At 40.1% G+C, this 25,193-nt stretch overlaps 1 protein-coding gene across 2 annotated transcripts; it reads right to left on the reverse strand.

The window, feature by feature from the left end:
- Nucleotides 1-32: 32 nt before the first annotated feature.
- On the reverse strand, nucleotides 33-24,778 carry LOC311158229 (tropomodulin-3-like). 2 transcript variants are annotated; one of them, XR_014616453.1, is made up of 11 exons: nucleotides 24,628-24,778; nucleotides 18,228-18,424; nucleotides 16,703-16,859; nucleotides 9,578-9,700; nucleotides 8,895-8,984; nucleotides 8,238-8,368; nucleotides 7,183-7,290; nucleotides 5,594-5,737; nucleotides 5,107-5,251; nucleotides 3,875-4,014; nucleotides 33-2,966 (listed from the first exon to the last, which is right to left on the reverse strand). XR_014616453.1 is itself a non-coding variant. In XM_084213496.1 (10 exons), the coding sequence occupies exons 2-10, from the start codon at nucleotides 18,351-18,353 to the stop codon at nucleotides 2,935-2,937; spliced, it is 1,056 nt and encodes a 351-aa protein (XP_084069622.1). In that variant the 5' UTR covers nucleotides 18,354-18,424; nucleotides 24,628-24,778; the 3' UTR covers nucleotides 33-2,934. The 2 variants fall into 2 exon arrangements, 1 of the variants encoding a protein (XP_084069622.1); XM_084213496.1 differs by lacking the exon at nucleotides 3,875-4,014.
- Nucleotides 24,779-25,193: the final 415 nt, after the last annotated feature.

Genomic DNA, 25,193 nt, shown 5'->3' on the forward strand with positions numbered 1-25,193 from the left:
AGTGCCGATATGCTAAAATACTCAATACCTGCTTCCCCAATGGAAATTTAACTCGAACACTTGCTCGTTTGTAGCTTACAAACGCAGGATTACTCAAGTTGCAGAGAGAGTGAGTCTATTTCTTTAAAATACAGGAGTAAATAGATAATTGCTCTGATATATTGGTTATATTTCCATGCTTAGCTTGGAACCAACAAAATCAACCTATGCCGTCACATCTGATTTCTGCATTAAGCAGGAAAAATAATCAGTAAGAAAACAGTATCTCTTTCAGAAAAAGACCTGGTGTTTATGGTAACTGGCTACCACAGTAATACAACCCTGCACTCACAATCAGTGAAATCATACACAGGATCTCACCACACTCGATGGCATTACATCAGTGTTCACCTTGTTTATTGGGACTGTTGAAAATTCCTGGCTACAGATGTAATTTCTTCATTTATTCCAAAAAGGATACACACTGCAGGCACAGAAGTGATCGCTGTTAACTGTTCCATGCACCACACCGAAGGTCTTGCACCAATTTGGATGATTAAACCCTTCTGGTTTAAAAAAATTGTTTTTCATGCTGAGCCTGTCAGGTATCTGTCCTGAAAGTCACAAGCACTCAAATTTTTAGCTGTTGTCTACAGAGTTAAACCATTTAACTATCATTTGTGACAGGAGACTGAGAGCTCAAACTTAAATGGCTCTGCCTTTGATTGGAATATAAGTAATTAAACAGCCAAACTTGATTAAGTAAAAGCAAGAAAGGGATTTGGGCTATCATTTCCATAATCCAGCCTTTCAGTTTTCTCCTTCATTTTCAAGTAGGAGATAACTGCCTAATCTTTTTAGGTAGTGATAAAACAACTCATCATAGAATCCCAATATGTGAACAGATTCTGTGAACATGCAGCCCTTCAACAAATGAAGGAAGACATTACAGCCTGTTTTTTGACACAAAATGATAATGGTGCCTAGCAAATCAAAAGTGAAGTACAGCTTTAGGCACCTCAGCACATTACATGCTTTGACCATGTTTGCACAGCAGTGTCTGTCTGTAAAAATACACTTAACTTCGGATTGTATGCATATTGTGTTAGAACTATTTCAAAGTTTATTTCAAAATCTAAAAAGTTCTTGAAAATTTACAAAAGCCCAAAACAAAAGAAGCCCTTTTTGTTACTCATCAGAACACTTCTGGTGTTGTTGTGAGGTTACAGTAAGTGTAGTCTTTGGTTTTAACTGAATTAATTCCAACTTGGTTTTCAGAGCACATATTTATTTGTAATTCTAAAAAAACATCAATCTAGAAGCATGGGAAAAAAAGGCTCTTCCATGAGCATAAACCAGTTATATACATCCCCACTGAAGGCACGATAGTTCCAAATTCTCTGTACAGTTGCAGTAAAATTTGAAGCCATCCTCAGAATAAAGTCTGTCTTTAAAGATCCAAACCAAGACTTGCAGCAAATGGCAGTGAGCACAGTGTCAGAGACTTGCTCTGTTTTTATAGTATATACAACCTGATGCAAAATTCTCAGTCCAATATGTTTTCTACACATAAATGCTCACCACATGATGATCTTTGGATGAAAACAGTTGTCAGTTGAATTCTCTGTTGCTATAAATACAGCCAAGCAGTCCTGTAGAACATTTTTGTGATCTCCAAGCAAACTAGTACAAGACATTCCAAACAGACCTACACCGAAAAGCTCCTAGATGTTCATATTTCCAAGTGTACTGTCATTATGTACAGAAGCTGAGGTGATTCTTGTTGCCTTAATAGTTTGCTTATAGAACTTTAAACAGTTTAACAATGACTATGCCCTAGAGATTTGACATGACATACTGGTTTGGTTTTGCATGTCTTCGGTAGTGTTTCAACATCAAGACAGATAGAGAATGGAAAAACCCTTTCTTAAAAGCGTTACTTCATTATTGAAAACTGTTAGATTTGTAGGAAGTACAAATAGTTTAATGCAATGCAACTTAGGCCAGTGGTCCTGCAGTTAAGGCTGCTTTTTCTGTATAGTTACGCAGAATTTTAAATATGAATGTCCACTACTTCTAGAGAAATTGATACTTATGAATGTAAATAACAATTTTTTAACAAAGAATATAAACTAAATAATGCTGATGAACACATGAAATCAGTCTAAAAATGTATCTAGTTTAGATACAAAGCAAGACACAGTTATGGGACCTTTAGAAAAACACTTAAAGGATTTAGATGCAACAGGAAAACTGTCATTTTGCAAGGCTCCAGAATTTTTTCCTTGTTTTCCAAGATTTCCATTTTTGTATTAGTCCCTCTAATTCCTTGGGAGAAGTCCTTAGCCAATTTATTTTTGTTTGGCTTAAAAGGATGTCTTTGAACTTGATTACAGTATCAAGAACAAATAAAAAATAAACCAGTAGAATTACAAATAACATTGCTGTAAAAGATTTCTCTTCAGTGCAGATGAACAAAGCTGAACAGCTCTACACGAGTGCAGCTGCTGGGTGAAGAATCCCTTTTCTCTAGAGCATTGTTGTCAGGAATACACACACCCCTCCTGGTAAATACACACCCCCAGATTTTCTTACAAACATTTCAGTTGGGTCAGTATCTGCCCAATCATCTTAAAAGTCCCATTCTCTGACTACAGAAAATTATACCATTGATTTGCAATTACATTTTTAGTAGAAAGCACAGCCAAAGTCTTGAAATAAAAAAAAAAGTTCTTAAAAAAACCCAATTAAAACCTATGGTACAGAGAATGGCACAGTTACTGTGTCTCCATCCATCCCAAAACCGTGCTGCATACCAGCAGATGATTCTATTGCTTTGCTTTAAAAGGAAGGGGGTTCCAGTCTTTTCCCTTCTAACCCAGGTCAATGTAGTCCAAGAGTGCTGAAGCCCACGGCGCTGCCCGTGCTGACTCCACAGTTCTGGCAGCAGCTTTGCTAATTGTCTCCTTCAACCCTTCTCTTCCGAACTGCAACAAGGAGACAAGAAAGAGAAGTTTTGCTATATTAGCATTTTAACTATTTTTTGTGTTTGTGTAACTTTGTCATATGAAGTACCACAAATTAAGGCAGCTAACATTTAGCATTAGACAGCATTTTGAACAAATAAGCTGAGCTTATCGCCTTTTTCACAAACAGTTGCAAACATTTCCAAGGAAGGACTTGTGGGAAACATTAATCATCTTAGGTCTGATAAGCAGATTTAGCTAGGATTCTTTTTTTACAGTTTTTGCAGTTTTTTAGAGGTGAATTTAATTTACATGGCTTCAAAAGAAACACTACAAGAGCTTCACAGTATATCTAACACAATTTATACACACACAGATGTTACAATCAACAGCCTGAAACCTTCCATTTATTAATAAAAACATTCAATTGTCAGAAAATCCAAGAGCAATAAAAATTTATGATTAAAATAACTAAAAGCTCACATGTTATTAAGATTTGAGAATATGCAATATTGATTGAATGACTGGAGTTTTCCTCAATATTTGTATTATTTTTGATGTTTTCTTTTCACACTATCAAATTATGTTTCCCTTTTCTGTGCAGACAAAGCAACTGGCATTAAAGGTCTTATAGGACATATAAAGGACAAAATATAAAGGACATCTCCATTTTGTTTAAAAAAGTGAAGCAAGCACATCTATATAAGAAAGTGAACGTGTTCTCAAATTCACTCAATGGGAAGTAGGTGGCAAAAGTTATTCATACCTGCTTTCATCAAACTGCAAGAACAGATGAAAAGAATTTCCAGCCCTAGACTTCTCCAATCATGCAGTTAAAAGTACACAGACAAAGAACAGGAAACTGGTACAACACAGTGTGAGCAAGGAAAAAGAAAAAGATATAGACTTTTTTTTTAGAAGGAACGTACAAAGAGAGAAATTAGAGACTTCAAACATCTCGGTTTCAGTACTCAATACCCAAGTGGGTATTCAGAGTAACCTTCTCTGTAGCTTCAGGGCTGGACAGATGAAAAGGTATTTCCAGAAACTTTTACTCGCATACTCCAGACTAAGAAAGCAAAGGAAAAAAGGCAAGATATCAATAGAAGCATAGATTTTGAACAGTCAAGCACTAATAAGAGAACTGGTGAGGAAGGAAACCTTAGAAAACTCTGAAACACCTGAAGCATTATGATAAAAAACCCAACTGGTTTAGAATCTATTTTAAGAAACAGATATGCAATGTCTGAGTGCCTTTCTCATCTCTCTGTACTCTATTCTCATTACTCATCCATATCTTTCAGAGCTGTTCTCTACCACTTTAACCTTTATTCAGAGTGGAATCAGATCTTTAAACCAAATTCCAACTTCCTGTGTCATTCCCTCTAATATATTCCTTAACTACCGCTACTACTACTAAACTGCCTGGCCCCTTTTCACCCTGATGAGAAGTTACCACAAAGCATCTATACCAAAAACATTTCTATAAATAGTTTTAAAATGAAGTTCTACTTGAATAGATGGACATTATTTTGTAGCTGAGTGCCTCAAGTATTTGACATTATTATACAAATTATTTCCATTCATCTGCTATGTTATTAAGCAATTTTCTGCTGATCCACTTAATTAGGATCCTAACTGATAAGCTCCAACAAACCTGACTGCAGCAAATAAAGATGCCACTGCTATCAGCTACTTGTCATGAACAGAACCAGCAATGGAGAGATTACCCAGTCCCAGCCTCTGTACATGACACTATGTTCAGTTTCCTTGCTCAAGCAATCCCACTGACATTGGGATACTGGCAGTGAACAGGGCATCCTACATTGTTAATTTCAAGTACTGCATTTAAAGAGGAAATTAATCTTAATCTGAATACAACTGGGTGATCAAAACTATTGTTTTCACTCCCTCTGCCACAATTCACATGAAATTTGAATGCTCTTGTTCTAGTCTATGCTAAAAATTCTTCTCTCATGAATACCCTGCAACAAAACAGAAAACATCAAGCAGCAACAAAAAAGTAGGAGTAAAGCACAGGAGAAACCTGACACTGATCTAATCTTGTGCTATCCTGGTTTTGTCAAGAGAGAAGGGGAATAACCAGACACCTTTAAAGTCTATGCCACACACCCAGTCAATTAATAATGACAGGTCTTACCCAAATCATTGTTTTTTGTGATAGCTGCAGCTGCCCTGGCTCGAGGTCCCTGTTGTGTGAAATGGTATCCAAATTTGAGGATCTTGTTGTTTTCTTCAAGCATCTTGGCAATTTCTACCTCTGCAGCTGTGCCCAGCTGCTGCCTCTGTTAAAATAAAAAGGTACACAAAGACAACAGAGCTTAGATGTGTTCATCTTGAAAGAGATCAAAATACTTTCCCCATATCAGTCAATAAACACTTGGCTTCATTCTAGTTAATCAAATAGGCAGAAGGTCCTAAAATTTATTTGTACACTTTAAAGCATAAGGAAGCACAGAAATCAACCTCAGCTGGATGCTTCTGACAATCTTAAGGGTAATTGTTGATGGTGTTAAGATAATTAAACATAAAATATTTGAAGAGTTCATCACAAGCTGTCTTGCAAAAATATTCAGTCAATTAGGATTGGCTAGGTTTAGCTATGGTATCACCACCACCTCACTTACCTGATTATCAATTTTTATCTCTGTCAATGTTTCATTGTCTTTCAGTGCATCAACCAATGCCAGAATTCCAACTCCAGTGATGAAGTTTGATTCTATGTTCAAACTTTTTAATTTTGTATTTACTCTCAGCATATCTGCAAGAGCCTTTGAATATAAGAAAGCATCATTAAACTTTTGAATTTTGCTGCAGTACCTCATAGGACACAGCAATAACCACTTCCACTAACTAGTTCCATGGAACCAGGAAGTTCAGAGATGCAAGGTGTAACTTTGCAAGCTTTCATTTACTGAGACTGAGATGACTCTTTAGCCAGGCATTATCTACATTCCCTTCTTAAGTAGCATTCAGTCATGGAAGGCCTGTCTTTCTCTTATTACAAACTAAAAAGCTACACAGAATATAAATGGTCTGAAATTAGCATATTGGACCAATTCCATTTTGTAAGCCGTCACAGCACACAGTGAGCAATGCAGGCTGCTAAGCAAAGGCCAAAGAAAGGGCATTAGTCAACTGAGAGGAGAATTAGATATGGTTAATTTGTAAACAGGAGATCTGACTTTGAAAATGCTTTTGTCTACAGGTTTGGTAGGAAGAGGTAAAATTCAAAGCTCTAAGCATAGTAGCAGCATGTAGCTAAGGACACTTTTATACCTGATGTCATTTCTGAGAAAGGAAGAAAACAGGAATGGCTAACTGCTTAGTTTACTGGCAGAAACACTGTACCCTTTGATTTTTTTTTTCTATCAAGTCATAATACAAAAAATACAACAAAACCACTCCTGAGAAAAGAAGACTTTATAGATTTTTATTACACATTTTAATCCTGCTGAAAATAAACTTTTTAATTGACCTAAACCCAAAGCTTCCAAATGCTCATTTGTTCATTTAATAGAGTCTTTAAAATTAGTTGCTTTTTTCCTAACTTAAATTTAAAACAAGTGCAAAGGATTGTCCCGGCAAAACAATTCGTTTTGTTTTCTTACCTCTTTATTTGTAATTAAATAAGGTACTGCTTTAATTCAAGATAGAAAAAACCAACCTCACAAAAAATGATATTTAAGTTTCAATTGTATCAAGCTAGATACTTTGACCAATATATGCTTTATATACCAATATTTTAAGCCAATCTTCGGTAGCAGGGAGATAAAGAAATACATATTTTACAACTTTAACTAAAACTCTAGTTAGTTGAAAAGTATTATGGGTGTTTTTAAGTCCTCAAATGTACTTCCTGCAAAGTAATTTTGAATGAACTATTGGCTACTGGAATGAACAGCAGGAACTAAACAATTAGGAAAGAAAGAAAAAAAGGAAGGAGGTTAGCAAAATAAAAAATCAGGGAAAGGGACCGGAAAAAAGAATTCTCTCTCACACATCTGAAGCATTGCTGCATATTAAATTACTAGTAATCATTTACCAACTTGGATACAACAAACGCTTGTTAAAGAAAACATTATGTACAGTGTAGCAGAATGGAAATATTTTCCTCCCAGATCATTTAAACTGGATTAAATTCAATCCCTTACCACTGCCTTTCCATCCTAACTTCCCTTGCACCCCACTCAAAGCCGTTATCATGAGTACTTACAACAGCAACAGGATCATTGCTTCGGGTGGCTGCCAGGCTGAAATTCTTCACATGTGTGTTGGTTTCTAAGGCTTTTGCAAATTCTTTCAGCGTAGGAATTGGTATGTTCTTGAATTAAAAATAGCATTTCACTCTCTTGAGATACACAAGCTTATCCCCTCCCCCCAACTTCTCCCACAATCTTATTCTCTTTACAGCAAAATGCCCTACAGTATTAACTACCACTGGTCTCCAGCAGTCTCACAGTGAAGACCTACCCTAAGATGCAATGGCTGTAAGAGTCACCAATTCTATAAAGCAATCATCATTACAGAATAGTAGCAAACAAGCTTAAAAGAAACAATTTTAAAGAATTAATTAGAGCAGCAAATGTCTCAGTTTATTGTATCAGAAACTTTGATCTGTTGCCTATTTAGGCAGTTATTTTGGCTAGCAGGTACCTGTTACACAGTATTCTTAAACCATGGATTTTAATCCCCCAATTTAGTAAGGGGAACAAGCAGCCCTGGTTGCTGGCAAGGCTGTCTCTGGTGTCTGCACTGCAAGTCAGGGGTGCTGCAGTTCTGGTTTCTTTCAAGCAAATATACAAAAGCTTGTCATGTGTAAAAACACAGTTGTGTTTTTACACATGACTTAGGAGCAGAAGCTGCCCTAACTTCCACCAGCCCTTTTGTACAAGAATCAGAAGGATGAAAGGGACAAATATCCCTTTGCTTGCAATAGAAACTGAGAGCACATTTCTTCATCAAGGACAAAGAATTCAACAAAGTAGTTAACTCCATGATAATGAGCTGCTGGAACTGCTGCCAGCTTGGCAGCGACAGAAATCTGGGCTGGCAGTGAGAAAGTCTAAGACTTCTTAAATACACATTTGGCAAGAGAAACCAAGATGGCTTATTAGTTTAGCTGCAGGTTCTGAGCTTAAACTGCAACATTCAGCAGAAAGACAGCTGTACTTAGAATAAGCCTATCGTGGTCTCTTAGAGAGTTTTGCAGCTAAAAGTGTCTTCTACTGAGAAAAAGCAGCATATTTACTGCAGCCTTCAGGTAATTACCTTAATGTTATTTAGATTAACTTCAACAAGACGAGAATCATTATCTTTAATCCTCTGCAGTGTCTCCTCCACATTTGTGGGATTTGGTGGTTCATCAAAAACAGGCAACATTTTTTCACCTTTTACTATATCTGAAAAGAAAGGCATTTCAATGTAATCGAACAGGTTGCACACATTCATTGTGGATAAATTATACACATACTAAATATTTACTGTATTTAAACATCATTTCATCAGTATTTACATTTCTCCCCCACCAAAAAAGTATACCATCCTCTCCTGACCATATTTTCATAAAGTTCAATTCTTTTCAATTGCAAAAGTTTTCACAGCCTTTCTGCTCTTTTTTTTTTTCCCAGAAAACACATAGGAGTTGAATTACAAACACAAATATAAAACCTAAGAACCAACACACACAATGCATGCTTATGCCTATTTTGTCACCAAAAAGTGACTTAAATGCAGAGGAGACTTTAGTGTATTTCAAGAGACTTTAGTATATTTCAATTCCACTCTTGCCAGAACTCAATTAGCAATTTTACAGGCATACACATTTCCAGACTAAGACTGAAGAGTATAAAAGAATGTTGGTGAATACCATAGGAACTGTGTGCAGTACAGAGAATTGATTTTTCTAGCACTTGTGTACACACTTACTTGAGAAGCTGTCTTTGTCAATCCCATTACTGCTTCCCACTACATCACAGAACTGATTGTTTGTTATCAAGTTGGACATTCCCAGTATTGCTGAAAAAGGAAAAAAAGGCAAAAAGCAGTTTTTACTGTTCCTGACTAATTCAGCTCAGATGCAGGGTTCCTTTAAATAACAAAACCTGATGTTTGTACAATACTTATCAGTATAAAAAGCCATTCAATATCTTAATTATTTGAAAAAAAGTAGGAAAAAGAATTAATTATAGACATTTTTGGTAACTTTCACATCTTAGAAAGTTCTGACCTCACCACGTTCAAGCACCAACATTTAAAAATGCAGCTCAATCACAAAAATGAAGCTTTAGGAATACAGGCACATACACACAAATTGTTATACACAAGAAAAAGCAGTTACATACACATCAAAAACCAGCCAGTCTGAGGAATGGATTTAAAGGTTTTGAGTCTGAAAATCAGGTACCCTTTGCAGGCCAAAATAATTAACTTACTCACAAATCATCACAAATCAACGAAGTGAAACGCTTCAAGCAAACTGGCAAACAACATAATCTGGCTTCTATCACAACTACAACATCCTGTAGTCAGATCAATACACCATCACATTAATTATAGATCTTCCTTCTCTAAATATGTACCAGCCCATCCATCCTTCAAAAAATCCTCACCTGCGAGGTCACCCAATTCTGTGTCTGTGGCACTGGTCAAGGCTTCCTCCAGCTCTGGATCAAGAGAGAATTTTTCTTCTGTGAAAGACTGTACAGGCTTTTGCTTGGGGATAAATATTTTCCCTGGAGTAAACAAAATGGAAAGTCTGATGTTACTTTGTATTATATCACTACTTATGTTTCAAATACTATGTACTTAAAGAATACATATTACATTTAGGAGAACCACAGACAGCATAAAGGGTTCTTCTGCTATTGCAAGTCAGAGATGAGGAAAGAGTATAAACAAGAATAAATTTTCAGGAGTCTGGATCATGATTCCAACCTTATTTGCTTCTCCTAAGGACTAGAAAGCAACATAAAGACCTGCATTATACATTTTGAACAGTCTAGAAGGACTGTAAGAAAGATTTAGTATCACTAGAGAAGGTTGAGTTTCCTCTCAAGGGTAAAAGGGTCCCAGGCAGAACTGTAATGGGAATGTGTCAGAGAGAGAATATCACAGTTATCTGAAATCACACACCTGACTATTCACTGCAGTTTTTACACCATACACAAAATTTCTGATTTCAGATGTTGACCTCAGTTCTGAAGAAAATAACAAAGCTGAGTGGGAAAACCATGGTTTGAGAACAGCACAAAACATGGTAACAGATTTCTCTGCCAGTGACACTGTTTTCTAAAATGATACTTAGGAAGGTCAATGAAGATTCAATGGCAAAAGAACCAGGAGTAATATTACATTCTGCACCAACCTTTAAGTTATTACAGGCAGGTAATGGGAAAACTTATTTTAGAATACATGAATTAGGTAGAGGTCTGTGTAGTTATAATTCCTGCATATACCTTTAGGGTAGGAAATCAGAATATGAGAAAGTCTTTCTACAGTTCAGCTGTGAATGGTTTAGAACTGGTCCTTCAGAACAAAGAAGTCTTCCACTGGGTAAGAGCCAGGACAGGCAAGGAGTGCTTAGGTTCAGGACAAATTACCATGGCAAACAAAAGCTCTTGTACTGATGCATTTGAGAGAAACTGTTCCCACCTACACAACTGAGAATCAAATCTTAACAGCTATTTAAGGTTCAAATTTTTCAAACTTTCCAAGTTGCCTGAGCTATCTACAGAAAGAGCAATGGAAAAGGAGTTCCAGCTTCCTTTTGTTATTTCCTGGGGTAGGAAGTGGTGTTGATAATCATCCTATGAAGTCTCAGTCCTAATTTAGGAGCTCACCCTCTGCCATATCCATAGCTATAAAAAGTATTTCCACAGAGGAATCATAGCTCTCCCAATGTCCCAGTTACAGTGATAGTAGGTGGAGTTTAGCATCACTAAACCCAAAATCATGTATTCCATATCTTCTCTAGATTACACTAGTTTGTGGTCATTTCCTTTTTAAGGAAATTAATGCATTCCCAGTAGCACAGATTACAGAGAAGCACATCAGGTTTTTCTCTGACAACACAGTTGGATGACCAAGAGCTGTTGCTAGCAACACAGTATCTTGGTTCCTGGGTTGCTATCTCTTTGGAAACTTGTATAAATGGTCATTAGCCATATTTAGAAGCAGAAAAAAAATCTCCTTAAATAACTCCACTGATTCCAAACAATAGTTAAGTGCAGCTGACATGCATTACCTCAGATTTGATGGGCAGTGCAAAAGAAATTGTTGTTGATTCAGGATTAAAAGAAAACCTTCATAAATTGATTCAGGATAAAAAGCAAACCTTCCGAAATTACACATCTCTTCTTCATAAATTGAAGGCTTATGTAGCAACTGTTTCAGGTTGTTTTGATATAAATGATGCAATACATTTCTATCATTTTATTTTACCAGCATCACCTACTGAGGAGAGATTACCCTTTAAGTTAGACTATAGTTTATAGAAGAGAATGTTTGACAAGCTTTTCATCAATCCATAAAACACTCTGAGCAGCATACACATGATCTAAAGCCTTTCAGCAGCTATGTTTGTGTTATTTTCCCTCAGTAATACAGGCTAGTAAAAAGGTGAGGATTTTGGAGGAAGGAGGACAGTGGGATTTGAGCACCTGAGCCTTAGTTCAGACATGCTATTTGCAGCATCAGTGCAGCAGGAAGAGACCAGGAAAAAGAAATTAATCTCAATTAAAAGCAACTTGGCAAAAATGTATTTTAACCTAATTCAGCCTTCCATCTGGTTCATCCAACAGGGCTCACAAATAAAGAACTACTTTTCCTGATGTTGCTTTTCAGTAATTCTTAAATTCATAGGTTAGAAACATCTGGTTCAAACATTTGCTTCCTAAGAGTAATACTAAACTTATCCATACGTGCCTGACTCTTTAGAAAACCTAAAGAGAGTGAGAATTGTAAGCAGTTTTTAATAAAGTAAAAATGTTAAAAGCCACTGCCCTCCAGAAAAGTTCACTGCAGCCAACTCCAGTCACATGAGCTGGGTCAGGAGCAGTTTTTTTTATAAAACAAGTCACACCCATGTGTACATAATTTCTCATTCACTGGCTTCATCTCGTCCTAGTAGAGAAATCAGAGGTTTACAATGCACATACAAAAGTAGGTCCTTCCCCACTCCCTTCTAGCAATGAATTTACTTCCAGAAGGGTAAGACCCCTGTGTCTCTGGGGACAATGATCTCACTCCAGGCCTGCTGCCAATACAGTTCAGCAAGTCCCTTCCCCCCTCCTAATGCAAGCTTTAAATAAAACCAAAAACCACTACACATCTGTGCAGCTTGCCTGGCCCTCAAGTGGAACATTTCCAAATAGCAGGGATGTGATTACATGAAGGAACATGACAGCTCCTTTACAGCCAGACAGGATAATGCAAAAATGAAGTAATACAACATGAAGGGGCAAATTTCAGGGACGTTCACATCATTTTTGTAATAATTATATAGGCAGGTGTTCCGTTCCTTTAAGCTACATGCTGGATGATGCACATCCAGGATTAAGTCACAGGCCTCCTCTGCTACAAAATGAACTTTCAGTTCCAAGTTCCACCCAGCTGTGTTGCTCTAAAGGCAGGAACACTGGATGGTGTTTATGGAAGTGCCCTGGACATTTCCCACATAGATGCACAGTATTTAAGGTGGGACTCAGTACCTGGGAGAGATCAGGTCTGTTCAGCAGGGCCATGCGCTGCACATTGCTGGTACCATTCTCACACACCCCACACTAACAGGCAGCCACACCTTGCACAGCAGAAGAAAGTCTAAATTCCACTTTTAGGGTACTCCATTTGGGAAAACAAATCAAGTGCTACCTGAGAACAAGTTAATACAAGCTTTTCTCATCACTGACTTAACGAAGAAAAGTGAGCAACATCTGATGTATTCCTTACATCTTATGTTCCTTAAACTTTCCTTTGTTCAGAAATTTATATAATCCACACTTCATCATTCTCTAGTTCTTACCATGTAACAGACTTAGGTTTATCAATTCCCTTGTAAGCACAATTTCATACGAATGTTTTTAATTCATCTTACAAGTGAGTTCCTCCATATCTTAGTGCAGAAGCAGAGCTGTTATCTGCTATCTGATCTGATTACAGGCCACATAGCAGTAAATTAGAAAACTGTTTTATATTAAGACTTGAGTATCACATGTTATTTTGTTCTAGTGCTCTTGTATGGAGAATATCAATTTGACAAGCTGTTTCTGCAAAGCTCCTACAGGATATTAGTTTCACTTCACAACATGTAACACACTTCCTTTAAAGACTTTAAAGTGATTCAATGGCAAACAGATAACACAGCATCCCAAATCCTGCTGCAAGGGTGATCTGGAGCAACAACTGAGCAGGGTGCCAAGAGAAGAGCTTTAGCCAGGTGACTACAGTTTCAGTCTGCTTTCTGGGTGATAGAGAAGGGGAAAAAACAAACCAAACCAAGCCTAAAGCAGAGGTTACATGAACTGCAAATCTAGACAGAACAAACACACCCCTGCAGGAATGCAAAGGGAAGAGAGAGCAACAATTAGAAGAGTGCAAAGGCTAGAAATGCAAAGCTTAGTTTACACAACACTTAGCTAATGCCTTGCACTATACAGTACAAAGTACACTACTATCTCAGATATGTTTTTATCTCAGCAGCAATAATTGTCTTCTTCTGCTGTTCCAAGAGAAGGGAGAAGGAGGAGGAGGACTGGTCAGACTCAGTCAGATGAGTGGAACACACTTGAGGGCAACAGCCTTCAGTGCTGAAGCCTTGCTTTACTTCTTGGATGAGAGCTCCTTCTCCTTGCAGTATACCCTGTGAAATCTTTATAACATACTTACATACACACATCGAGACAAAGCTAGTTCTGTTGCAATTATTACCACACTGGTCTCATGAATCTCTTCAACAATGGTTTACTGTATGGTTCAATAATTAATTGGAACAGAATGTGACTTAAATCATTAAATCATTTTTTAAAACAAAGTAAGTTTCTAAGGATGCTTTTAGAAACAAAATCAAGGCACTGGGAAAATGGAATACAGTATAATTTAGGGATAAAACTTTGCATTTCTTTACCATTGTTCATTTCACCATAGCAGGACACTTTACATTATTTCAGCTCTTCCACATGCCATAGCACAAAACAAAAGAGGTTCCAAAGACGTGGAGCAATTACATCATCTATCACTGAAAGAGCAGCAACACTATTTTAATAATATGTTACTCCAAAATTAGGTACTTGGGGCATCTGGAAGAGAGTCTTTTCCTTCACACTCCAGTAGGAAAACAAGGTTACCAGAATCAGTAGCAAGACAGGGTATTTAAAATTAACCTAGGGTAAGCTTCTTTAATAAATCTGCAGACCAAATCACCATGCAGGACATCAGATCTACTAAAATAGAAAAAGGAAAGAGAGGGGTAGATTTTTCCTCTTCTTGCTCCATGAAATGAATAACTGGAACAAGTCAGAGCAACGAGACCAGCCAGGGACACAGAAATATTTTAGCAAATTCTGATCCAAAAAATGGCAGCAAAAAAACCAGCTGCAGCTCAAATCCATCCCTCTCCTCCCAATACCTCTGGAACTGAAGGTTATATTTGTCACATTTCTCCAAATTAACAGGAGAATCAAGCAAGATTTTCACCTACCCTTACTCCACAACTTGCTAGTGTTTCTCCAGAACATGTATTTCTAGCAGAAGTGAAAAATTATAACCCAGCTTAGTTGTCTGTTGGTCTGTTTTAATATTAATGAAAAACACATTAGGATACAAGCCCTCTACAGAAAAAACCATCCTACTGAAGTATTAAGTTGCACCCTATGCCCTTTCCAAGTTCTACATCTAGATCATTATCATAATTTCTTGATTTAAAAGATTAAATTATTTACATTTGCCATTTTTGTGCAAAATGGCAACAAATGTGGCAGCAAGTCAAATTTGAACCATAATACTTTCACGAGGGGAAAAGAAAAGGTTATCCCTCACCTACTACAACATGACCTTGACTTTCTTGCCTCCTGCCCACTCAACAGAGCATCAATTTGAATACTAAACGTTTGTTTTAATGAATGTTTAGCTTTAATGAAAGTAATCTACATTTCATTTTTATATTATTTTCTCTTCTCCTATGGCACTCAAATAAATGACAGAAGTTACTAAATAGCAACTTTTTTTTTACAAGATACAGGAAATTTTACTACACTGGTATGACTCATTGCAACATGTAGACAGCCTATTTAGTAATACTTTATTACATAAAGGAAATGACATTTGATCTTTCTTAACCAAGCTCTGCATTACAGCTGGACCCTTCTGTTTCTCTGCAAGATTCTCACAGATTTTATCTACCCAAGCAAATACTTTTATGTGTGCTTGTAGACTTAAGCTGACTTTAGAGAGCCATCTACGTGAAAGAAGCACTAGCAGTCAGCAGAAAACGCAGTATTAGAGCACATCCTCCTTGCCCAGCTCACTCCCTGATGGAGCAGTGCACAGGATTCAAGGATCCTCAATCACCTGTGAGCCCCAAATATACTGCACTCAATCACACTCAACCATCAGTCTGTCTCCAGCACAGACTGGCAGATGTGTCAGGAGAGCAGAAGAAGCCAGGCACAGCTGAACACAACACGAACAGGCACTTGGCAGCAGCAGGGGTACCGTGAAGGCACTGCTGCTATGGGTGCCTCTGCCTTCTACAGTGAATACAGTGCATGGTCCTGCACTTGGTCACTCCACAGGTTCAGTCACCTAACTCCCATTCTGCTGTCAGCAAAGAGTGCCACAGTTATCTCTCAACACAAAGGGAACTGCAAAATAAAGCAAAAAATGCTCTATGAAGGAAGTCCCTCATACACAGTGCAGCACACTGTAAAGTCACAATCTCTCTATTACTTCAAGGAAAAAAGGGAGGCACCAGCATTGTCAGGTAAAGCTATCTGGCACAGGAAGAGAAAATGCAAATACCCCAAACAACATTTTCACCAAACAGACCCCACAATCATATACACAAACTTGGTGGATGAATGAAGACTCAATTCTGAAATAAGCAATGATTCACACCAGAGAATTAAGCAGAATTAAAGGGTTTCAAACCCTTAAGAAAAGACCACAAACCACTGTCAGATTTCAAAACTTGTGATGTTAACTATATAATTAGTCAGGAGTAACTACGTAATCTTATTAAATCTTTCAGTAAGGATGCTAGAAAAACACCATGACTGCATACACCACTTGTATGGCCTTGTCAGCCTACATCATCTTCAAACATTACTGTCTACCACAACATCATTCAATTTCTCTAATCCAACACGGTGTTACAAGGGTTGCTGTCTGTATTCAACACAAGGCATAAGCCACGGGCACCATGACAGCATTTGTCATTATTGACATAAATAAGAGTTAGCTCTTACTGTGATGATACCATGCCCATCAGAACTTTGCAATCTATGATAAAATCTCTGAGTCTTATTTCCTTCCTGTGCTACACACAAAGGGCACACCAGCCCCAGCAGCACAAATGCCTGAACAGGAAACCTCCTGGCCCTGCACAGCAACAGGCATTTGGAAATGCTGCGAGGTAGAAGCATTACAGCTGCCAGTGCTTCAATCAAATTCAGTTCACAGTAGTTCTGGCTCCTCCACTTCAGAGATTTCATAAGCACTCACATGGGAAGGGGTGGTGTTACCTTTCTTTTCCCTTGTAAAAGGCACATAGTCTTCCCTGTCCTTGTACTCCAGTGCCTGCTTCTCCAGGTAGGCCAGGAGCCGCTCCCTGTCGAAGGGAGCCGAGGCCTTCTTGGCAGTCTGGTCCTTCTGCCGGAAGCCTGCAGGCAGCAGCGCGTTCTGCAAAACAAATGCAGCAAAGCTTACAAACTCTGGGGGAGCACCTGCTTAGTTTCATTTCCCACTTCCTTCTCCCTCTCTGCAAGGTTCAGCCCTGACACATCATCCTTTGTAGGCAATCTTTGATTCCCCTGCCAACTTCCTTTTTTTGGGGCAGGCAAGGACACAAGGTAATCTAGACATGGAGAATATCATGAAAATACAACACACTGTGCTCTCAGTAGGACAGAAGCAATTCTTTAAGTGCAATAGCTCCCAGCATCCAATTTGCCACTTACTTTGTATTTCTTTGCTAGAATCAGCACTGTTTAAATGATCAGTACTAAATAAAACTCAGCTAATTACAGTTTAGACATTTAGCAAGAGACTATTTCCTCTTGTCACTTACATCCATGTGATTTTAAGTCTTTAAGACAACTGACTCCACTGTTATTTTAACACAGTATTTCTGGTTTTGATCTGACTCAAGGTGGGATGTTTGTTTGATATCAACATATTTCAATTAAAGAGAAAAAAAAGGATATTAGTACAGAATGACCAGAACGTATAGGAATTCCGACTGCCATGAAAGACAACCAGTCCCTTTTGCCAGTTCTCCTCTGTTAAAACATCCATAAAGTCAAAGGCATTTAAAATATCAGTAATATCTTGCAGTGCAACAAAACGGGGGATCATAACATTCTGAACTGATCCCTGAACATCAAGATTAAACTAATCCTGGTTTTATTAAAGCAAAACCTGAGAGAACCATGAGGTGAAAACACAAGTCTTGAAGTCTGAAATTAGCTCCAATATCTGCAGAGGACAACTCAGCTCTTTGTAGGAGAAAGCTGTAATATTCTTTTCTCAGTACCCCATGCTGACATAATCATTCAGAAGCTTAGCAATTACTTGTCTTCTCTTCACAAAGTCAGCATGAGGACAGGAATAGATATAAGCTACCAAATACAGGACCAGGAATCATTAGAAGAGGTTGGCACCCTCCTACTCCAATCAAACTCCACAGCAGAAATAATAAAACAAACATAGATGCAAAAGGGCTGTTTACCAGAGCACTGGAAACAGGAAAGTTAAACAGGCCTTTCTAAATAAACTTTCTTTTTAAGAACATGAACAACAGCAATTCTTATTTATAAATCAATCCCGGAAAGCTCCTCCCAGCTATCCCTTCTTATGTTCTCCTTGGCTGCAGTTGTGTCCACTTTGCAAGCAGGAAATAAGCACTATATACACATATATATCCGTGAGATCATCAGCAGGCTATGAAAAAAACTTTGTCCAAAAGTATATTGTACAAAGTCTCAATTTATTTTAGACTAGTAATGGAACAAACAAAAAAAAATAAAACTTCTCTTGGCTAATGCCTACCTCGGGGTCAAGATCATCCAAAACAGTTTCCAGTTGTTTCAGTTCTTCTTCCGAAAGTTTGCCAAGAATTTCATCCTCATCAAGATCTTTGTACTTGTCCAAATCCTTTCGAAATGGGAGTGTCATGACTCGGGCAGTAGCAAGTTGCTCAAGCACTTCAAAACCAAGTCTTAATTCTTATCCAGGTCTATGAAAAACTTTAAAAGAAATAAGCAAAGTTAAGGTAACTATCCCAAAGCATCTTCACAGCCTCCACATACATCTGTGAAAGGAAAGCTTTGTCACCCAGTACTGGTATCTGTTACTCCTCAGCTGACAAGGAGCACCTGGAAGCTGTGCTTCTTCACTGATGAGAATCCTGTCCCACCATGCCTTTGTCCATCAGTAATCAAACTATACCTAATTAAGCTACATCTATTTTCAAATCAAATACCCAATCCTCTTGACAAGAACACCAAAGCCATAATTCCCACAGAGCAGGCCAGGAGGGAGGAGATCCTATTTATGAGTCCAGTTTAACACCTTCATTTTTTACACATAATGAAGCCAAAAGAAGAGTTAAGATGCTCCACATTTATTGTTGCTACAGCAGTTCAAGGGCACTTAAGGATAACTTCCTATAAACAAGGTAATTGGTTATTACTGACTCATACCCTTGCATATTACCTACAGAGGAAACAAAGGAAGTTTGCCTCCAAGTTAATTATAGCACTACACATTGAAACAACATTCTGTTCTGTCCAAGGAAAATTACAATAGCTTGATGAAAAGCATAAGAAATACAGCTTCTAAGTGGCAGCACTCCAGTCAATCCTATGACCATAAAAAAGCTGAAATTAAAAAAAAAACCAAAAAATTAAAAATAAAGAATAAACTGGTCACTAAATGTTATATTTAGAGGAAACCAGGGTCCTTCAAAATGTACAGTCTCTATAGCATTTGTCACAGACAAGGAGAGGGCAGGGAACATCTTTTCCAACACCCACCATTTTTGGGCATTTGTCTTGGAAAAAACAGTTAATCCTATCAGTATTCAAGCAGACAAATTGTTTCCTCTCATTTTTCTGAAACTAGTTCTAGGACTCTCCTTTTGATCAGACCAATTCTTGCTTCAAGCTGACCACATAGACATAGAAAAGGTAATTGTGATGAGTCTCTGTAAATAAGCAAGAGTCCATAATGCGTTTGGGAAGCAAAAGCTAAATGTATACATTCCTGTTCATTAGTCTCCTTATACCCTGGCTTTGGCTTTATAGAATTACTCAACACAGACCAAGCACATAGTAAAAATCATTTTTTCTCCAGTAGGCCCTATCCAAGGACAGATGTTCACACCATAAATACAACTGCATTACTTCAAATCCCCACTTACACTGTCCTTCAAAAGCAGATCAATTTAGTCACTGCCTCTTAAGCAACAGGAAAAGGCTGGCTGTATATACATACATGCTATACCATGGAATCCTTCCCACAGGATTCCTCCACCTCAGCTGTTTACATCCAGAAAGGTCTCCCTGGCTGCCACAGTTACATATGGTGACATTTTAATTCAGAGACACTAAACAGACCTGAGCACACAGAGGTTCATCCACACCATTCAGTCAAGTGTACCTCTAAAATTAATCTGGTTTTAACAAATGCCTTTGCAAGAACAGTGAATTTCCAGGTCCTATCAACATCTACACCTGAATGAGGAATAAATTCAGCGATTTTCAGGATGTCTGCTTTTAAAAAAATATTGCTGATATAAACAGAGGAGCTTCATTGTGAACTGCAGTTGACACTGATGGGACCGAAGCTAACCTTTTGCAAAGCTGTCTCAAACATAAGGAAGAATTCTCCTTTTTGTGGTAAATTACATCAAAAGAACTCTGGCTTCCTCTGAACTAAACCAAATCATGCTGGAAGAGCCCAGACCTTTTGCAAGAGGCTACAGAGCTAGGGCCATGCAAGTTACTGGCTGCAGAAAATGCAAAGGGTAGCACACCTATGTTTTCTTAAGTTCCAAAAGTAATTAAAGGAGTGACTCTGTGGCCTAAAGAGCCACCTCCTACAGTTTTCATAGTCTGGCAGTATTTGTTTCTCCAGGTGCAAGCAGCTGATGGACAATTAGCTGATGCCACACAATCTGCATGTGAACTTCTCATTCCTGGAGCCTTAATGTTCTGCCCTTCCTTACAGTTCAAGCCATTACACAGGATCACAGGAGAAAAACATTTCCTGCAGCTCATTACACATCGCCCTTTGTGACCAGGCTGCACCATCCGAGCCCTACACCAAGACACTGCTATTTACCACATTTCTGCATGTCCATTTGCATTCAAATATTAAAAGGTGCAGTTTTAACAGGTAATTATAAGGAGCAGAATGGTTAGTAAGCTGCAGAATAATGCTGCCCTTACTCTAAAGAGACTTGCACTGCATAACCATACATTATCTTCATCAACATCATCTGTATTTCCTCTCCATTAATTGCCATAAAATGCTGTCATTCAGAATTAATTACCTTTTATTTACTGCATTGGGATATTTCATATTGAAAAACTAGTCATCCTTTGTAATACATTCATTAATTTTCAGGTCACAGCCCTTAGTCTCACTTGTTTGCATATGACCAAAGGAGCCAAGTCAAATCCTCAGGCACAGTGTTCACACACACACACAAACATGAAAAATAAAGCAGCAGAAAAAAAAAACCCAGTTTCTGTAACTGAGACTTCATCAAGAAGAGAATCCCATGTGGCCTGGCAAATACAAATTTAAAAAGTTTATATTTTCTATATTTTCATAGTTTCTAATACCTATCGGGGATTTCTTTTCCTAAAAATGAAAGCATCCTTAATGTGAGACACCTTTAAATTGTATGATGGTAGCACTGGTGAGCACACTGAGATTGCTTGGCAACGACTCTCAGAAACACTCCCTACAAAAGCAAACACAGCATATACAACACTTGCATACAACATGCTAAAAATCAGGTTTTAAAACATAGTGTAAGGAATTCTCATTGCCTAAAAAGGGCATAAAGGCCAGCTAAAGCCCTAATCTAATCAAACAAGCCTTTCACCTCCCATTAAACACACTTAGTGCTCTATTTGCTTTCCATCACTCGATGTAGCAGTTCAGCATAGAGACATATGCATAACAAACTACAAGCTTTGAGAAGGAGCAGTTACTTGGCCTGAGAATATTTGTGGCATGTTTTATATATATACACATATACATAGATATGTATATATATAAAATGTGTGTTCTTAATGCAAAATCATGGGAAAAACTGTAACCATCAATTTTGGCTTTGCAAATACTTTGCCCTTTTTTCATGAGCAGAGCTAGTTTACTTCTAAGTATCCTTCTTAGCTTTACCATGAAAACATTGCTTAAAAGTCCAAAGAGTTAATATTCTTTCTCAGATATATAACTGTAACATGAAGTTCTTCACTCCAGCAACTTATAGTCACATTTAGAGAAATGGAAAGAAAGCCATCATTTCCAGTCCATCAAATGCCAATTCCCTGTTTGTTAAGCAGAAGAGAAGCTGAAAAATCAGAAAGGAAGAAATTCTGCTAGACATCACAGAGAAAAATATCTTTCCATTATTCCTTCGCCTGGGAAATCAATGAAGAACAAAAGAAATGAGAAAGCAGTAACCTTACTTTATGTCATTTTATATGCCATTACCTGAATAACCACTTGAAAGACTGTCAAACAATTTTCACACACTTCTTATGCCTAAGTCAAAATATTTTTTCTCCCCTCCTCTCTGAAAGTATATTTTTAAAAACCAGAAGATTCTAAAAATAGCAAGCGTCCAATTATCTTTCAAAAACTCCACCCCTTGCCCCCCCCTGAAATTTCTGTTACATTCAAGAACATAGTTTCTTGAGATGCAAACAGGAGAAACTCTTTAGATATAACTTGCCCACAGGAAACAACAGTGCTGTTAAAGTCCACTGTAAATGGCTTCCGTGACTTGGATTTTAAAATAGAAGCAACACCATGAAAAACAAACTCAGCTGGGTTTGGCCAGCACATTCAGAGCTCACTTTAATCTCATTTGCTCCTCATGAGCCTCCTTCCCCACCAGCCTCTGGGTGACCCCAGCAGAGCAGGGGGTCTGGAGCAGGGGGGTCTGCAGGGCTGTCAGCATTCCTGCACCACTCAGGGCCCCAGACCCTCCCAGCTGCTTGGAGGAGCCTAATCTGAGCATTTCCCCAGGGAACCCCTATGATGGCAACAATTCTATTTTCCAGTGTGCAAGATTATACAGAACTGTTTACGAAAAATGTACTGCACTTGAAAGAGCTATCTTTACTTACTAAAGCAAGGAGAAAAATGAGCAAATATAAATATTACCATAATCCCAGCAGGTTCTTTAGGATATTTTCTGTAATGCCTTATAAGTCTGCTGAACAGCCCAATACTGTCTTTCTTAGCAGAAAGCTTTTAGAAACCCACCTGAGGCTTCCAAAGCCCCAGCCTGGGGTAGGGCACAGGATCCGGGTGGTCCTGCCCCAGGAAGGAGCAGACATCCCCCAGCCCAGGGCCTCATGGAGCCAGCAGGTGGCAGCTCGCCTTTGCCCACACTTCTCCTCGAGGTAAACTGTGTTTTTCAGGCAGAAGACACAACTATTCTGGGCTGTTTTCCTAGAAAAGCAAGCCCAAGGCTTCGTTCTGTTCAAAGAGACAATTCACTAAGCTTCATACATGGCAAACTGAGCTTCTCTAATTTCACATTTGTCCACACAGTGACCCAGGGAGTGGAGGGAGACAGGCAGCTACTGCAGAGTAACTACACAGACCATGAAGATGCTTCCATAGTGAAGGAAATCTGAACACATCTGTGTTTCCAGTTCCTGCAAGCTCCTCCTCTGTATCAGAGGGCACCTGCAACCAAAGCCCACTCTGCTCTTTTATACATCCTGGGTACTATCACACAGAACTGGGACACAGCTCTCTTGCAGACAGGGTGCTCTGAGTGATGGCTAAGCTGCCAAGCTGGCATTGCCCCATAAAAATGTACTCCTGTGTGCCTGTTCCTGAATACAGTGCAGGGCTAAACAGACACACTCAGTCAGCCCAGGAAACAGCAGGGGTGACAGGGCCAGGAGCCCCAAAGCCAGTACTTGGCAAGCTGCACTGGGCATGGAAGTGGCAGCAGTTCAGCACACCCGTGGCACTTCCAGGCATGCTCACCAAACTTGCTGCAGGGCAGGTGTTACAATCCCAAATAAATACAAGGCTGGGATAAGATAAAGATCCCAGGTGCCCCGAGAAGTTCCTCAGTCAGGAATCACCACTCCAGCTATCCATTCTCCCTCCCAACATGCAGGAAGCTACTGACTGGCCAGGATGAGGGATGTTTAGACATAACTTTTTTCAGAAAATACCTGGATGTTGTTCGATAGAAACCTGCTGCCCATTAATAAACAATAGCTGCTCCTGGAGGAATTGCCTGCTGGTGTCTTAGTCAAAAAGAAACTTCAGATGCAAGCTACCTGAATGTTTATTGAAACATTCAGCTATCTTTTATCCATTGCAGAAAAGGGGGAAAACTTACAAGCCTGGAACAAAACAGCAGAAGAAATTTAATTAATTTCCATTCTATTACTTCGGGAAAACTTCTGAGTACAAGTCAGTTTCAGGTCCTCCCTTACATCACTGGCTGCCTTTCAAGCTCTCTATACCTGACACCGCAGCCAAACTTTAGTTATGAGGACTGATCCAATACATTGCAGCAAACTTTAAGTAGACGGCAGCCTCCCTAGAACACCACTTATTTCAACACAACTGGCGCCTATCCGCAGAGCGCCAGGCTCTCAGAACAGGCCCCCGAGAGCTCCGTGCAGCCCTCGGGACAAGCCCCGTGCAGGGGCGCACGGGAGGCTCCGGGAGCTGCCGGCCCGGTGTCGGTGCACGGAGCGCACCGCGCCCCGGAAAGGCATCCCTCCGTCACCGACCGCGGGGACCCGAGCGCGGTGCGAGCCGTGGAAACACATGCAGCAAACTGAAAGAAATACGGGCACCAGCTCTACTGGCGAAGTTTCCCAAGTCTCCGGTTTCGGGCTGCTCAGCAGAGCGGGGCGCTGGACGAACACCCAACCCAGCCCCGGGCCCACCGCCCGGGAAGCTGCCCGGGCAGGCCCCCGCTGTCGGGCCCACCGCCGCCCCGGCCGGACCTCCCCGTTCCCCAGCACCAGCGGGGCTCCGGGCCCCGTGAGCCGCCGGGGTCCGGCCGGGCGGGCGTCAACCCAGCCCCGTCTTCCTCCTCCCACCGGGCTCCCGCCGCGGCGGGCGGAGGGCTGTGCCCGCCCGAGCTCAGCTCAGCTCGGCTCGGCTCGGCTCGGCTCCGCCCGGCACCCCCAGTCCCGTCCCGTCCCGCCGCAGCCGCTCCCCTCACCCGGGCGGCCGCCGCTCCCCGCTCGCCCAGCCCGACCAGCAGCGCCGCTCCTGCGCCTGCGCCCCGCGCACGCCGGGAGCCACCGTCCTGCCCGCGCCTGCGCGAGGCTGAGGGAGGGGCCCCTGGGAGCGGCGGGGCCTGGACGGGGCTGGTCCCGGTCCCGGTCCCGGTCTCGGTCTCGGCTGTGGAGGTGCTCAAGGCCAGGTTGTAGGGGTTCTGAGCAGGCTGGGCTGTGCAAGCTGCCCCTGTTCGGCAGGGCGCTGGATGGAGATGGTCTGCGAGGTCTCTTTTGAGGGTGTGTTGCCCGTGGCGTGTGTGGCGGCCCCTCCGGCCGGGCACACCGCCTGTGTGCTACCCCGCGGGGCAAAGCGCTGGGGCCGCCCAGCTCATGGGTTCCTTTAAGGCGCTCCACATCTCTCTTGTAGCTTCTTTCTTCCTTTGGCCCCTTCCGGCTCCTCGTCTTCACCTGTGCCCACACTTTGTTTCTTCTCTGTTCAAACCATGCAGCTTCCCCCTGTGCGCTGTCAGGCGAGGCCTCCAGTGCCCTGTCACTCCCTGACCCGCAA

The sequence above is a fragment of the Fringilla coelebs genome, assembly GCF_963513975.1.
Source record: "Fringilla coelebs genome assembly, chromosome: 12".
NCBI lineage: Eukaryota > Metazoa > Chordata > Aves > Passeriformes > Fringillidae > Fringilla > Fringilla coelebs.